The following is a 15,753-nucleotide window of genomic DNA, read 5'->3' on the forward strand; positions in this document are numbered from 1 at the left end:
ATTGAGAGTTAGTAAATAAGAGTTATGTAGTTCCACTTGCTGGAAACATTGGTGTCTTTTACTGTCAGTGATCATTCTTTCTTTCTACAGCAAATAGCATTCAAAAATTTGGTACAAAGAAATCAGCAAAACGAACAACAAAATCAAGGCCCTCCAGCTTTGAACTCAACAATACAGCTGCCTTTCTTAATAGTCAACACTAGCAAAAGAACAGTTATAGACTGCAGCATATCAAGTGATAAGTGAGTATTTATGGAATCAATTTTTAGAATTCTATTTCTTTTGTGGACTGGAATTTTTCTTTGAACAAATGAGATAAGTTTTTCTAGTTTACTAATTATGTGTTTAAATTTGCTACTGTGACTTCAGGGGGGTGTTTTGTTTTGGTTTTTTGATATTTAATGCAACTGCAGTAGTGATAGGAATAAGCTTATCAACATTGCTTTACAGCCACTAGTTAAAACAGGCTGCCTTCCATTGTTGTAAAAGGTACTTGAGACTGACATTTCAAAGAGCATTTACTGCACAGAAGAGATAACTGAATCAAGTTAGATACTAGGACAGCACTAACTTTTAGTAAAGCCATGTGCTAGTGCTTCTGAATTCCTATTCCTCATATGCCATAAATGTATTTAGTCAGAAACACAAGGTGATTCATGTGATACAAAAGTAACATCCTAGAGGTGATAACAACTTTGAAAGTGTCTTTTAATAGCAAAAAGGTTATACCTAGCTCTTACAAGGGAAAAAAGGAAGGAAATTATATAGACATTTGAAATCTTGTCTTTGCAAGCAAATTGCTAATAATTGCACTCTTATCTTAATCTGAAGATCTTCCACTTAGGTACTTCTGGGTGCTTGTGGTGTTCATCCTGTGAAAATGTGGCTAAAAGTATGAGACACTGTTATGTTAACTCCAAATCAGATCACAACTAGTTTATTAGCTGAAAATAGCTGGCTTTGCTTTAATACTGTAGATTATACAGATTTCACTCTATGGCATACAAATCCCATACTGAACTTCAAGTCAATTAATAGACTGTCTCCAGTAAGCTAAGCACCAACATGGAAAAAAGCAATACTATTAAAAGTTGAATTTTTGTAGAAAATTAGACTGAAGTCAAATACATTCTGTGACAAAACATTTGAACATTCCCATCAGCACTGCAGTTCAGTAAGTTGGGAACTTTAGGATCAATATTGATTCGGCTTAACTATACTCTTTTATAGGCATGCTATTTAGTTTTTACTGCACTTTTGAACAGTGCTCTATATTTAGGTTTGAAGTTGTTAAGAAGGTGGACAATTTAATACTGAAACTTCAGAACTGCTGCTTTGAAGTTGTCAGAGATTAAACTGGCATTTGGGATCTAGAGAAGTGTAACATGCTTCTAAGATCTCAAATTGTAAGAAAACACTACTACTAGAAATAAGCACACCAAAGTTATTTAAGTTGTTGATATTTCAGTTTATATAACTGAGCTTCAGTATTACTGTCATCTGGAGATCATTAAGTGTACCACCCAAATTAAACAAGCTTTCCACTGCGGTTTTTATTCGTGCAACTGATTAGTGGCAGCAGCGATATACAGATAGTGCCAGAAACTGCTAGTGTTTAAACCACTGCTACATTGATCTGCTAAATAAGGCAGTTGGCAAAAGTGGTTACTCAGTTTGGAGAATTCACATTCTCTAGTATGTTGGAGAGTGTTTGCGCTGCCTAATCCCATCACTGGTCAAGTGGAGTGCTTGCCCTTCAGTTGCTTTCAACCTCAGTTAATAACTCACTGTTGTAATGGGCTTCCGTTTGCCTTTCTTCTGAAAAACAGTTATATAAACCATTGATTAGTCAGTATCTCTGATACAACAGCAGAAAGTCCCGTGAACAGATAAGCTCACAGCATTAGCCACTCAAATTTTATTTACAGAGGATCCTCCAGAACAAAATACTTGCTTGGAAAAAAAAGGTACATATCAGGGGGATTTAGCATCATGAGGAACATAAGCTTGTGTTTTCTAAGTTTTTTCCTATGCAAGAACAGGCTTTATTCAGCCAAAACAGAATGAAATTTCTCATGTGTGAAACAGAGAGGTTATTGGGCAAGTTTTGTTTAGAGTTTGAGAAGGCAGAGAGTGCCAAGCAACATACTGGGAATGACATTTCTGAAGCTGGAGTGAAGCACAGTCTTCAGAGAAGAATGAAGAAGTTAAAAATTATATTGAAAAGCTGAGGAACCTGAACAGAAAAAATGAATTTAGTGTATATGATGCTTCTATATAAATGCTCTAGGTCTTAAGAAAAGAAAGAAAAGGAAACAGAATACCTAGTTTTAAACACACATTCAGACAGAATAGAAGTATCAGAAATTAGAACATCTCTAACAGGAAATGCAGGTGATCTCGCCATTGGAGATACAATGCTATACATTACAGGAAACATGTAGGAAGTAGACCCTTGCACCCTTAGAGAAAGAATTACCTGCAAGAGCAGAAAATCTAGATTAAATTCATTGTTGATCAAATTTGCACTTAGCATGGGAAAGGGACGGGAACATTACCCAAACTTTGCATACACAGCACTGGCCTCTGGACGTAGCTTTAACAAAAGTTGATTTATCTGCGACAGCCAAAATAATGCTGCAAATTGTTAGGAAAAAAAAAAAAAAGGTAAGAAAGACCTACAATGTAAAACCAGGTATGTGCAGTCTTTTATATCTAGAATATTATATGCTGTCTTGTTCTTGGAAAGGGTATAGCATAATCAGGAGAGACACACAGGAGGGTATCAAGAAAGCCTGAAGGTATGAAAAGGCTTTCACAGAAGGACCACATGGACTCTTTGGCCTAGAAAGAAGACCCACTAGTGAGTTATCTTTTAAAGATCGTACCTCACGGATGGGTTGCTTTTCCAGGGATAAAGGTTTTGTCAGTAGAAAATGAGGTACTGAGAACTGGCTTGATATTGTAATCCGTGTACTAGTGCTGTCCAGGCTTTTAATAGCCTGTGATCACAGCATAAGGCCAGTCTAGATGCCTTCTTAAAGCTATATTAAGTTTATGTCACTATTTCCATTTTTATATGCAATGAAACACATTTTGAGAGCCCTGCAGCAGGAACGGTAGGTTGCAAACATACAGAACTCTGAACAGACTGCATTGCTAGCTGCATGCAAAAAAAGCCAAGTTCTACCAAGGTAAATAGGTCAGTTCACAGGAGGAGTGTTGCACAGTAGAAAAGAAGTGAAATGTAAAAGAAAGAAAAACAAAATAGTGATTTTGGTGACAGGGGTGCAGGTAACCTTTAAAAGTATTGGATTTAGTACAAGAGAAGGTTCATGTTCAGTAAGGCCTCCCTCTCCCCTTTGAATCTATTTAATGAGGTTGAAAATGTTAGACTTTCTTCCTGCAGTGGTGAAGTTACTTTAATTGAGAACGTGCCATTTTCAATCCTGCAGGCCTGCCAGTCACAGAAACAGAAGAGGAAAAGCAGTTGATTTTTTTTTCTTTTTTTGAGGACCCTTCACAGATAATGAATAATCTAGACACTAACCTCAGTGCGTTCCAAAAAAACAATAGAAGAAATATAGGCGAAAAAAGGCATAGTTGTGCTCTTTTCAAAACCATCTCACTTTGACTTTTTACATGCAGATTTGAATACCTCTTTAATTTCGACAACACTTTTGAGATTCACGATGACAGTGAGGTGCTGAAGAGAATGGGAATGTCCTTTGGGCTTGAGGCAGGCAAATGTTCAGCTGAGGACCTAAGAACTGCAAAGTCACTGGTGCCAAAAGCTTTAGAAGGCTACATCACAGGTAAGTTAGAGGAGACTTTTAAATATTGTTCCTGATCAAATCCATAATGTTAGTTAACAGAACAAAATTAATGATACTAACCTCCATAGGTGTGTGACATTTGAAATTTATGGGAGCCAGTAGGGTTTGTACAAAAATGAGTTATTTTAAAGTTAGTTTTGGAAGAACTATCACAGTTGTCCTGTAAACTTAATTAACACTGATTTATAACAACGAACTTCTGAGGGCGCTGCATTATGAAGAAGTTATTTCTTAAATAACTAAATTGACACTAAGAACAGATTTTCATGGGTTAGTATTAATTTTTAATAACTGTGGATGTGTGGAGGGGCAAACTGGAAGAAGGCAGCTCTTGCCAAGTTAGGGAAGAAAAGGAAAGAAAACGAGCATCTTGAAGTGGTTGAGTGTAATCCATAGGTGACCCAGCTGCGTTTGCACGTTACTCGCCTGAGGCAGGGTGAGCTCTGCTGGGAATTCTCCGCATCTCTGTCCAGGCAGACACGCCTCAGTGTACTCTCAGTCCGTGAGTGGTGAGCTCCACCATTGGGTGGTGGTACCCAATGAATTACTGAATACAGACCTTCATTTTTGAGACAAGTTGCCCTGACTTCTCTACTAACTAGGCTTTGGTCTTGTTTAAATTACAGTAGTATAAAACTGTGTCTTTCACAAAGGGAGGTTGGAAACTTTGACTTAATATTGGAAATGTTGGAAATATTTGACTTAATTTTTTAAAAACTTTCCTAAAGTTGACTCTCTTCTGTGGGCAACATTTAATCTTCAGGATATTTTAAATGCAGGGTTTATATTGGAAATAATATTTTGTTTTGGTAAGAAAAATATAGTTAAGTAGTCAGGAAACTGGACATGTTGGTTTGTGTTCTTGATTTTACTATGTGAGGGAATTAAGAATGAAACAGTTGCTTAACATTCATTATGTCAAAACACTGCTGGATATACATCAGAATTTAGTTACATTCACTGAAATTAGTACATTTTAAATACCTTAACATTTCAAACTACATCAAATGTGCTTATGTTTATCAACACTTGTTTGTGTTTTCCTGGTCACCTTGTCCCATGGGTTTTAAAACTAAGATTGCATATTTTAATTTCAGTCAATTTTGAAATTACACACCAAGTCTTTATAGGGCTGCACTGGTGCCAAAAAGAGAGGCTGGAAGACATCTTGATTTGTTCCTTGCAAGTTCATTCAACTAAAATGATTTACAACGTGATTTACTAACAATATAAAAAAGGGGAAAGGAGCAGAACCCACATCTCTCAATAGTGTTGCGATCTTCAAGTCACTTCATTGCTCCCATGTATCGAGGAGCAAACTAAGATTTCTATTTCATTTTAAATCTGCATTTATCTTCAGAGAAAAGGGTTTCCTTACATTTGCAATAGAACCCTGTGTCATTACATTATTACTGAGTAAAACCAGCTTTTAAAGATTAAGCAATAAAACTACATGGCTAAACTAGTGATTAGTAGTTCCTTTTAGTTTCTTTTGAAAAAAATTCAGCCACACCAATGTACTGCTGCTGGGGTTTTTTACTGAAAGCATTAAAGGCAAAACAACTGTGATGTTCCTGTGCAAGAGAGAAACAACTATTTATAGTACTTTGTTTCAAGGAAAATAGACAAAACCAGGTTCTAAGGTTGCATATTCTTCAGGAATGTTGTGATTAGGGTTATCTCCCTAGTTAGCAGACCAGCAGCCAGAAAGCTACCCAGAATATTCATCATAAGAAATGTATTGATTTTATTTTTTACTCAAAATGCATGGAGGCAAGTAATGTACTCTTCAGATATGGGTTACATCCAGCTGGTTCAGCCTCTGAAAGAAACGAGTCCAGAAGTATTGTTACTAGAGTATGTACATTTATTTTGAAGTTTTCTTCTCTCTGTTGCTTCCAACTTAATCTACATTTAAGAGTATGAATTGCATGGTAGATGTTCCTAGTGGTAGTAGCTGACAAATAAGAGAAACAGATTTAAATATTTGGCACAATATTTGAAAAGCCAGCATTTGCCTGGTTACATATTTTCGGTTAAGTATAACTCCTCATTTTAACCTTGGCAATCTTTATACACTGCATCTTACACTGCAAGAGTAGTGAAATGGAAGGCTCATCACCAGGTGTTAGAATTCATAGTTACCTTCACAGCTCTCCTGATAGCACTTCTAAGTCCATTAGCTTCCATTACTACCATACAAGGAAAGCAAATCAAGGTCTCTTATTTATTCACTGAGTAATTTTTTCAAAATTAAGATTAAAGTTCTCCCACACTTGCTGACTTCATTAACTCCACTGCTGTAGAAACCAGTCCTGTTCTAATATGTCTTAAGTAGGTAATTTCCTGTACAATGTTAGTCTGACTGTAGCCTAGTCATCTTTTTAGCAGATAGTTAATGACTTCCAAGCACTAACAACAGTTTGTATTGTAATGCTTGCCAACAGGACTGGAAAACAGTTGAAAGAATCCAAGACTAAACCAGTTCAGTAAAAGAAATTTAAAGTTGACAGAAAATCTTGGACCATCTCAGCTTTTAAAAAAGTAACTTGTGGTTGCATTAAACCTACCAAATAATTTGCTTGGAACTGCTGAACCGGTGTGTGCATCAGCACCTTACTAGTGGATTTTCTTTCCAGGAGGATCATGTGTTTTAGCCACTCTTCAAGTGCCCTAATTTGATAAAAATAGTGTCTTCTAGGCATTCTATAGGTTTCATGATGCCTTACCAAAAAAGTGTTAGGTTTTCTTAAAATAAATATTAAGTACTATATTGATATGATCCTCAGGTATCTGACTGCCGTCAAAATCAGCAGAAGCTTAGGCATATTAATACCATAAACAAAATTATATCTATGTAAAATGATGTTTGTAACACATTTTTCTGTTGCTCCATTCTCATAGTTGATGCAGACTTCTAAAACTGACATGATTTGATCTTGTTTCCCAGAAGGGAGCAGGAGTACAGAACACAGCAGCTTAACTATAACTTATACTAAAAGTTAACATTAGAGCGTTGCTTTAGCTAAATCGGTAATTCAGAAAAAAGTGATGGACACACAACAGACTGCACTGCAACCACAAGACTTGCCAGCTCTTACCATGGAAGGAGCAATGTTATTTCTAAGCACCAGATTAAGATGCCATCCCAGGGTCATACTCCTATTTACACATTGCTACCCATTTCTTCATTTTGACACAGTTACTTTCCTCTGCCCTCTTAATAAGCTGGTTCAGGATACAAAACTGCAGGCTCTTTATCTAGCAGATGAGTTTCTGATGATTTAGCATGTAGAACTATCTAGCTAAGGACTCAAACTAGAACAGTTCAAGTGTAAAGGAGGGCGGAAAGAAATATGGAACTGATTGAGATAAGCATAAACTCTAGTAGAACCATATCCAAGGAACATCCTGTGCCTTTTAAGCCATGCATATATAACCAGTATTTAATGCCAAACCAAGTCCTGCCTTCATCAGCTGAGTCTTCACTCCTAGAAAGGAGACTACAGATGACAAAAAGCAGGAAATAAAAGTCCTGAGGCACTAATAGGTGCAGTAACACCATCCCATTTGTGTGTATCCCACTAGGGCAGTGGGCAGAGAAAGTGGTGCAGTTTAGGACCTCTAGATTACACCACTTGTTATTTGTCCCTGCATGAAGAAGTGCTCTGTGATCTACCTGCATAACAAGCCTGGACTGGAAAGCAGGCTGGAGTTGGAACTGAAGAGATAAAGTATCCATTGAATGAATGCGCTCGTTCAGCTATCATCAGTAATCCTGTGCAGCACTTCCACTTTTGCATTAATGACTCAAGGCTAGTGTGGGTATTCCTTTACAGCCTTCTCATGTGAAGTACAAATCTCTACCAAGTATATCTCCTACAAGAAAAGTCTAGTTCATAACACGGATGCCACTCTTCAATTGGACTGTACCACCTTTGGAAGTTTTTCCAAGCTGCTGCCCCTGGTTCATCAGTGTAGCTGTTAGTAATTGCTCTGCTCTGCTAGAAGTAGTAAGGCTTCTCATTGTAGGCAGCCTTCTATTTTGACAGTCCTTTCCAGACAGCAAATGGCTTCTTAAACTCCCCAGCTTCCACAAACTTCCTCTTTGCCCTGGGTCCTCAGAGCCCTCTGCAAAATAAAATTTAGAAATGTAGGGCAACTAAAGTATAAAGCAGGGATGTGCATCTATGAACCTTCTTTCTGCCTTATGTGTAAAATCCACACTTTAGCTTGCTCTTCGAAAAAAACCAAAACACAACTGATTAGCTATTATCCCAAAATGCTAATAAAAGACGAGATTACTAGCAGTGACTTGTTATGCTTCTGGAATATTAAGCATGTACATACAGGTACACCCCTTCAAAAGACCAGGAAACAACACTGATACATCTCTAATCCACTTCATTAACATAAATACAACACAGACATTCCACCTGGTTTGGCCTCCTCCTGTGAAGACAGGAGACTGTCAGAACATGTTCTCTGTAAAAACAAACCCATATTTAGGGCAATCTTAATGAAAGCCATCCAGCTATGTCCATATTCAATTATTCTCATCTATTCCAGCCTCATAGATCACCCTAAAGCTGCCAGTATCTAGTGATTTGTGCCATGTTCAAAGCCTCTGCTAACAAGTCTCCACAGCACAAAACAAAGTAGCCTGTGAATCCCCATGGACAATGAGCCAATTTACGTGGCTGTGACAACCTCCTTAAAACAGTCCCTGTGCTAGGCATACACTGTCAAGAGAATACAAAGTTTAAGATTGTAGAAGGAAGAAAAACTTAAGTAACTACTGTAAACGCAATTATGCTGTCTTCTAGATATGTCTGCAGGATTTTCATGGATTAACCAAGGGTTACTTTCAAGCTCAGCACAAGCAGTTTCTCAGTTAGAGGTAGCAGGAGGCACTTCGGATGCTAAGTCAAGGTAAATAAAAATCTTTTTTTTTTATTCAACGATAGCAACATATGCTTGTGGTACTTTCAGTAACATCACTATTTCATACCCTTTACATGCAGGAAATGAGATGTTTTCTATTATCGTTAATTTTTGATTTTGAAAAAGTCTCTTATTCTGTCTTCCTTGATAATTATATTTAAAAGGTCAAATCAATATGCTTTGAGTTTTGAACACACTAGCTCTTTTGTATCTGTGTTTCAAAAGAACAGAATCACTTCCAAGCCTCTATTATTAAAAGCAGAGTTTTTCTGATTAACCTTGAGTTCCAGCCTGGGCATGAACTACAAACAGATAATTACATATGGGAAAAAGCCTGACAGTATAATACTTCCGAAGACTACAAAAGAATATTCAGTGTCCAAATGCACTACTGCCTAAGCTTTCATGAAAGATGTTTAGTCCACAGAGTCTAATAATAATTTTAAATTAAAAACTAACCAGCAAACAACCACCACCACCAAAAACCCAATCGAGGAAAAAACCCTCAACAACCATATGTTGCTCGGAATTTACACGTACCTTAAAAAATGGAAGGAAAGATTATTCTGGAACAGGTTCTTCGTCATGGCATTTAATAGCTTAATTTAATATTCCAAACATTTCTGTGTATTGACAAAAGTGTGATGGTTTCATTCTTTAAGCTTTCTTCAGCTTGAGCAATTCTACTAGTACCAAAAAAAAAGCCACACAATAACCTTTATGCAACTTTCCAATATTTTAGCAGTTTTCATGACTATTAGCTGTGTTACATGTAAGTCTTTTGGATTTTTCCTTGGTAGTAGCATTTACTTAACTAAAGGAAAAGCTGAGGCCAAAAAGAAAGCTTAAAACTTAATGAGAAATCCTCTAAACTTCAACATTTCTGTTGTTTTGATAGTGAGAATCCAGGGTTGTGTCTGGATGCTGAAGTGGCCTTAGCAACCGGGCAGATTCTTGCCCCTAGCAGCCAACAGTCCAGCAGCGCAACGTCACGCTACTCTGAGTCACGGGGAGAGACGCCATGCTCGTTCAATGATGAAGATGAAGAGGATGAAGATGAGGATTCTTCCTCCCCAGAATAAGGACAGTAGAAAATGGAATATACAAAATGCTGCTCATAAGTATTCTGAACAGGAGCTCCTGTTCGGATTTTACTTAAGTTTCTTGCCTTGGTTTCCACTGTATTCAGTGAAGCAAAATGGAAGCTTCAAAGCAGATTCATCCACAGCTGAAACTGAAAACTTTTTGTAACTGAACACAGAGCGACATGCAGACACAGAGCAAAGTGGGTTTTTATCAGCTCTAACCAAGGAAAAGAACAAAGGCCCTGGAGATTTGGCAAAGTAAACATCAAGTTCACATTTTCCATTTTGGGACATTCTGTCTCAAGTCTGTCTTGCCCTTACCTTTACCAGATGGTGAAGAAAACAGAGTCAGTCAACAAATGCCAATTCTTGCATTGTCTTTTGGCTGTGCTACCTTTAGAAAAAGGGAGAGAGAGCACACGAGAATGTGCTAAAATAGCTATTTAAAACTACCTTATATGAAAATTGTTCTAGGGAAAAGGGGCTGTTAGAATGTTTGCTTTTTTCTGTTCAACTTGCTGTATAGAAGATTCTTAAAGTAATATAAATTGCAAGTGATTAAATGAATCTCGAAATAGTCTAAATCCATTTTAGATACTCTAAAACACTAGGTATGTCTCTTTTGAAAGGTTCATATGTTCATTTATACTGCAGATCTAATTTATTATAAATAAGTGATTATTCTTAGCCATTATTAAACTGTCAGGATAAAAACAGCAGTATTCTCTGCACCAGCTTTTTTCAAGGAAAAAAAAGTTCAAAAATTGTATTTCTATATCATCGTGTATTCAGTATAGCTTCTCCTTTACTGTTCTAACTCTGTAATCCCTTTGATTTTATAGCATGTGTTGTTTTTTTTAAGAAGGCCTTTCTGTTCAGGATCTCAGGCAGCATGCTTTCAAGTGGTATTTTCAAATTCAGGGTGGGCAGGTCACATAACTCTCAAAGTCATAGGTTGAGGCTCTTACGAAAAAAATTACATTTCAACAACCCATCATTTCATGTTTGCATTCTTGTCAGCTTGGATTATGATAAACTAACTTGCTTCAGATGAACCCCTGTGGCACTCACCTTGATGTGCCTTTGAAAAACAGTAGTGTCCAAACCACTTCTTCAAATAATTTGTGGCAAAAATTGCACAACGAGAATCCCATTTGAACTGTTAAATTAGCCTTGCAACAGGAGGCTCCGTGTTCTGTAGTTAACATCACAGCCAATCATAAAGACCTTTAAAAAAAACAAACAAAAAAACAACCCAAAACCAAAGCAAAATACACTGTAGATGTACTCTTGCCATGGTGTTCTAACATCCAGTATTTTAACTAGTCTTGAAGTTAACTATTTTAATTAGGCAAATCCAGTTTAAAATAGTGATATTTCTTTTTAGTTTCTATACTGCATGTAAGTAGTTGACCTGCTGCTAAGTACCAGTGTGTTCGCTCTCAGAGGTCCGTGATGTTGGCTCTGTTATTTAGGTACGAGATCAGGCAGCGCTAATACTGTTATTTGCTTGAGCCGTGTACCCCTGGAGTGCTGTGGCCGTTCCTCCAGCGCAGTGTGGGGTACGTCCACGGGCAGTTTTACAGACAAACCTGCGCTCAGGCAGCAAGCCTGAGCTAGTGAGGTGAGCTGAGGCTCCAGCTGGAGGGCGCCCTGGCTGTTGCGCAGGAGTCAGCACACGCCTGGCTACCTATGGGACAGGTAAAACCGTGAGGAGTATACAAGCACACCTGCATGATTGCATTGAAAATTTAGAAACTTTTCACAGGTAGTTGGAACTCCTGCATTTGAGAGACAGGGCAGCACCATTATTTAGGTCCAGCTCTTGACTGAGCAAGTAGAGTCATCTTACACAAACAAGTTTCAAATGCACAAATTAAAAGAATTCTTACATGCCTACCGTGTTACTCACCCTCTGGGCAAGACTGTTAAGACTGTCCTGTGCTCACAGGCAACACCAGACTAAGGGATTTACACCACCTCACTTCAACCAAATCTGTAACACTACCTCTATAGGAAGAAAAGCTTTACAAATACAAAATAATAAATAATATTCTTGCTGAGTCAGTGCACTTGATTGATGTGGCTTACTTGTGAAATAAGAGGAGGAGAAGGTAACAGATTGTCCAGGCATATTACTATGGAATTATCAGCTTCATGAATGACATTTCATTTAAACAGATCATTGCTTTATTCTTAAAAACCCATTGTTTTCTTAAAAACTTTTCATCAGCATGTACTGGAGAAGGCAGATCAAAAATACCTGATACATGCAGGATCCTAAGGAACTCTTAAAGAGGGGAGTATTTTTAAAGTTATTATTTCCCCCTCCCCACCACATTAGGGGCACATTTAACTTTATACCTTCTTCAATAATAATATAGGAGCACATAACGTTTATTTAGACAGTTGAACCAACTCTTTAAGTTATTTTTCTGAAACTATGAAGTTGAATACAAAGGATAAAACAAGTTAGAACATTTCAAAGATACTTCAAAAGGAAATTATTTCCTTGGGATTCTTTGTGCCAAGTTCCAGTTGAGAATGAAGTGCAACTAAAGCACTGTAGTCTTGGGGTTACATTAAATTATGGGAACCAGGAGAATTTTAGGCCCTAAGCAGCCATGGTGGCTGGTGTATGATCTCAGGCAAGCCCTTCAATTATTCTTGTTGATCTTAGGTGACATATTGAAAGAATAAAACCAACAGGTACATGCAAGACCTCACAAAATGCAGCCGCTGCATCTGAATTGAGCTCTCACCAACTATGAGCAAAGGGACTGAGAATATTAAGCAACCACACAGCTCCCACTAAGCTAACGGCAGCAGCAGCAGGTACTTGCCGCAATTAAACGCTCATCAGCACGACTGGTTTTCCCATTCTCTGTTCAGTTACCATCAGCCCCTCGTGTCTCGTGCAACACTCGACATCCATTGGTATGAAACAGGTAGCAACTGGTACTAGATGGTATCTCTTCTTACAAGACAAAGTTCACATTTACATGCAGGTCATGTTTCTGAGTCTTGGAACACTATTCCATGCTTATACATTCAGAAGGCACCTGGCTGCAAGCAATGTAATACTGTGTGTAAATGCTTTACGTATATTGCAGTAAACAGCTTCATTTCTGGACTGACTTTATAGTGCCTGAAAAATCTAAATTTGACTTGGAAAAACATGTCAGCAGCACAAACTAGACAAAAAAAAAAAATTGATTGGGAGACTGCATTTTTCTGTTCTGTGGAAATCTGACATAATGTTTGTGGATTCGGGTATTTAAAATTGTACTAAGGTGTGCCAGTCTTCTCCTTTCAACTCTGGAATTAATGGCAATAATCCACCCAGTCTAAGAAAGTGTGTATATTTAAAAACTAATACCAGTTTAACTGAAGGCAGGATTTTAACTAACTTCATTAAACCTGGTACATGCCACACTGTAGACAACTCCATTTTGGCCAAGGGTTTTGGTTAGTTTGTTGAACTATAGCTTGAAAATACTCCACATCCTTTTGAGCTGCTGGAAACTGCTGAGTAAGCAGAACACCCCCAGAAGGACTTGTGCTGGTCAGCCAAGTCAGCCTCAAGTAACATCATGTAAAAAGGCCTAATAACCACATCTTAATTTTTAAGAAAAAGACCAAACCAACCAACAAGTTCATACATAAAATGCTTGAGTTTAGAATTCTACAGGTAAAGTTTTAAACATCAAGTGCTCGCTCTTCTGACCATATCCACCGTTTTAATTTAAGCACACAGCTGAAACTTAATCACATTTGAACACTGGGAAATACTCATTTTTATAATTAACTGGCTCTGTTCAGCTGAAAATATCCAGGCAGTTTATGGAGAAGACTGTCCTTTCGGGCAGTTAAAGGCATTTGGGGTTTGGATTCATTTAAAAACAAAGCTAGTAACCACAGGCTATGGTATATAGTAAACAAACAAAACAAGTTATTTTCTGACCAACCCAGCTAATTTATATCTTTTCATTACAAGACTCTCTCAGGGACATAAGTATTTTAAATAACCAGATAGAAAGAAGCTGAGAAAAGACTATATGAGCATTTTAAAGTTTTTATTTAAAATGTTCTAGTAATAGTCATACTTTGAGGTGCCATCCTTCTGCTTTACTACAAGCTTAATTAGTTTTAAAGAAATAAATGCTGCAGTTGAGTTACTCCAAGGCCCGGTCTAAACCTTCAGCCCGGGAAACGGTGCCTCTTGCAGCGTTACTGGTGGCCAGGGAAGAGGCTAAAGACTGTTCGTCTGTTTATGGAGTTTGGGTTTTATTTTAAATATGCTACTTCTTGAATTCTGACTTATGTCTAGAGGCAATATGCTAATAAATCATTTATAATTTCTGATTATCACAGATCTACTCTTGCAAGCATGTTAACAGCTCTAAATACTTATTTTTCCGCTGGCAGGTGTTCATATAACCAAATCCTGATACCATGAAAATTCCTGAAACTCTCATGCCTGAGACTTAACCAAGTTCCCAGATCAGCTGGTGCTGACGGTTCGGTGAGGAAACGCTCATAGAAGCAGCCCCAAAGTAACGACGGAAGGCGCTGGTTATTGCAGCTGCTCAGAGAGTGCATATTCATTATACATCTTTAATACTCCTGCCTTGTCTGGCCTACCCCAAAGATCAGCCAAAACCAACATTTCTTTTTGCTTACCTCTTTTTTGACAGTACCCAAGAATCCAACATTTAGGATATCCGCCTAAGCTGCAGGACACAAAAAATCCTTGCTCAAAATTGTGCAGAAGAAACACCTAACCGTCCAAATGCCAGGAGAAAGCCCTCACTTAGGAACAATAAGGAGCGAATGAATAACTTAATTTTTCCTTTCTCCAATAAGAGAAGCGGGCTGGCCTGGATCAGCTCAGGGTCTCTGTAAGAGGGCCGTGATTCCAAGCAGATACAGCAACCTCCCAGCAGCCCAGATGTGCAGCTCTTAGTATTGGCTACAGTAAGTGGCAACTACTTCATCTTCTGACTTCTCTAAATGCTGTTCTTAAATACCCAGTGCTTTCCAGGCCTAGGCAGTTTAGATATATCAACACCATGGGATAGCAGGATGCAGCTATGTAAAACTTCAATCCAGTTGTAGATATAAATCAAATTCATCTATGCAGTATATAGGAAGCTTTTTCCAAGACAAAATGGGTCTCTAAGTGTGAGTTCTTTTTAGCCTATTCTTATTATCCAGGCTGAAACAGAAATGAATCCCTAGCACTGTCTGGTTCTTGTGCCTTCCATGCAGCAGCAATGACACACCCGTAAGACCAAGGCAGCTCTAGAGGAAAAAACCACCACATATCCGGAGCCCTTCCCATTGACATCTTTAGGTCACATACAATTATTCTGAACAGCCACAAATGTTAAAACATTGACCATAAAAGATTAAGTCCACAAAATTGGTCTCTTTTTTTTTTGGTGGGTTTGTTAAATCCCCAATGTAAATTTAGCAATTAGTAGATTTGGTTACACTAATGAGAGATGAAGTGGATCTCCCAGAATTTCCCTCAAAAATCACCAGCTGAATCACAACCCATCACACAAGTTTCTGGCACACTCCCTGGTCCCTAAAGCCAGGCTGTATATATGAAAAATACTTCAGAGATTATATGCAAATGTTACGACACTGTATCTCACAAGCACCTACTGTGAAAAAATTAATCGTATTTTGAACCAACCTGTAAGCACACGGGTGTGAGTTCATCGTCATTCCTCAGCTCCTGGCTGCAGATAACGCCCTGGGCCCCCGTGGTGTCAGCAGTAACCCGTGCAGGCACCGTTTGTACACACTGCAAATCTGCTGCCGCTTCTGCCTGGTCTGGCAAGAGCCGGACCCCTGGCACGGAGCTGGCGCTGACGCGC

At 38.2% G+C, this 15,753-nt stretch overlaps 1 protein-coding gene across 3 annotated transcripts in view; it reads left to right on the forward strand.

Annotated features, from left to right (window-relative positions):
* Window positions 1-14,233, forward strand: part of TFDP2 (transcription factor Dp-2) — a 51,064-nt gene extending 36,831 nt beyond the window's left edge. For 2 of the 3 annotated variants that reach the window (XM_082055060.1, XM_082055061.1), the window contains exons 10-13: window positions 91-242; window positions 3,649-3,815; window positions 8,663-8,768; window positions 9,679-14,233. In XM_082055060.1, coding sequence (XP_081911186.1) covers window positions 91-242; window positions 3,649-3,815; window positions 8,663-8,768; window positions 9,679-9,862 — 609 coding nt within the window. In that variant the 3' untranslated portion in view covers window positions 9,863-14,233. Of the gene's footprint in view, window positions 1-90; window positions 243-3,648; window positions 3,816-7,424; window positions 8,634-8,662; window positions 8,769-9,678 lie in introns of those variants that run through there. The other variant, XM_082055062.1, reaches the window with a different exon arrangement.
* Window positions 14,234-15,753: the final 1,520 nt, after the last annotated feature.

This window comes from Streptopelia decaocto, assembly GCF_964273445.1.
Source record: "Streptopelia decaocto genome assembly, chromosome: 6".
Lineage (NCBI taxonomy): Eukaryota > Metazoa > Chordata > Aves > Columbiformes > Columbidae > Streptopelia > Streptopelia decaocto.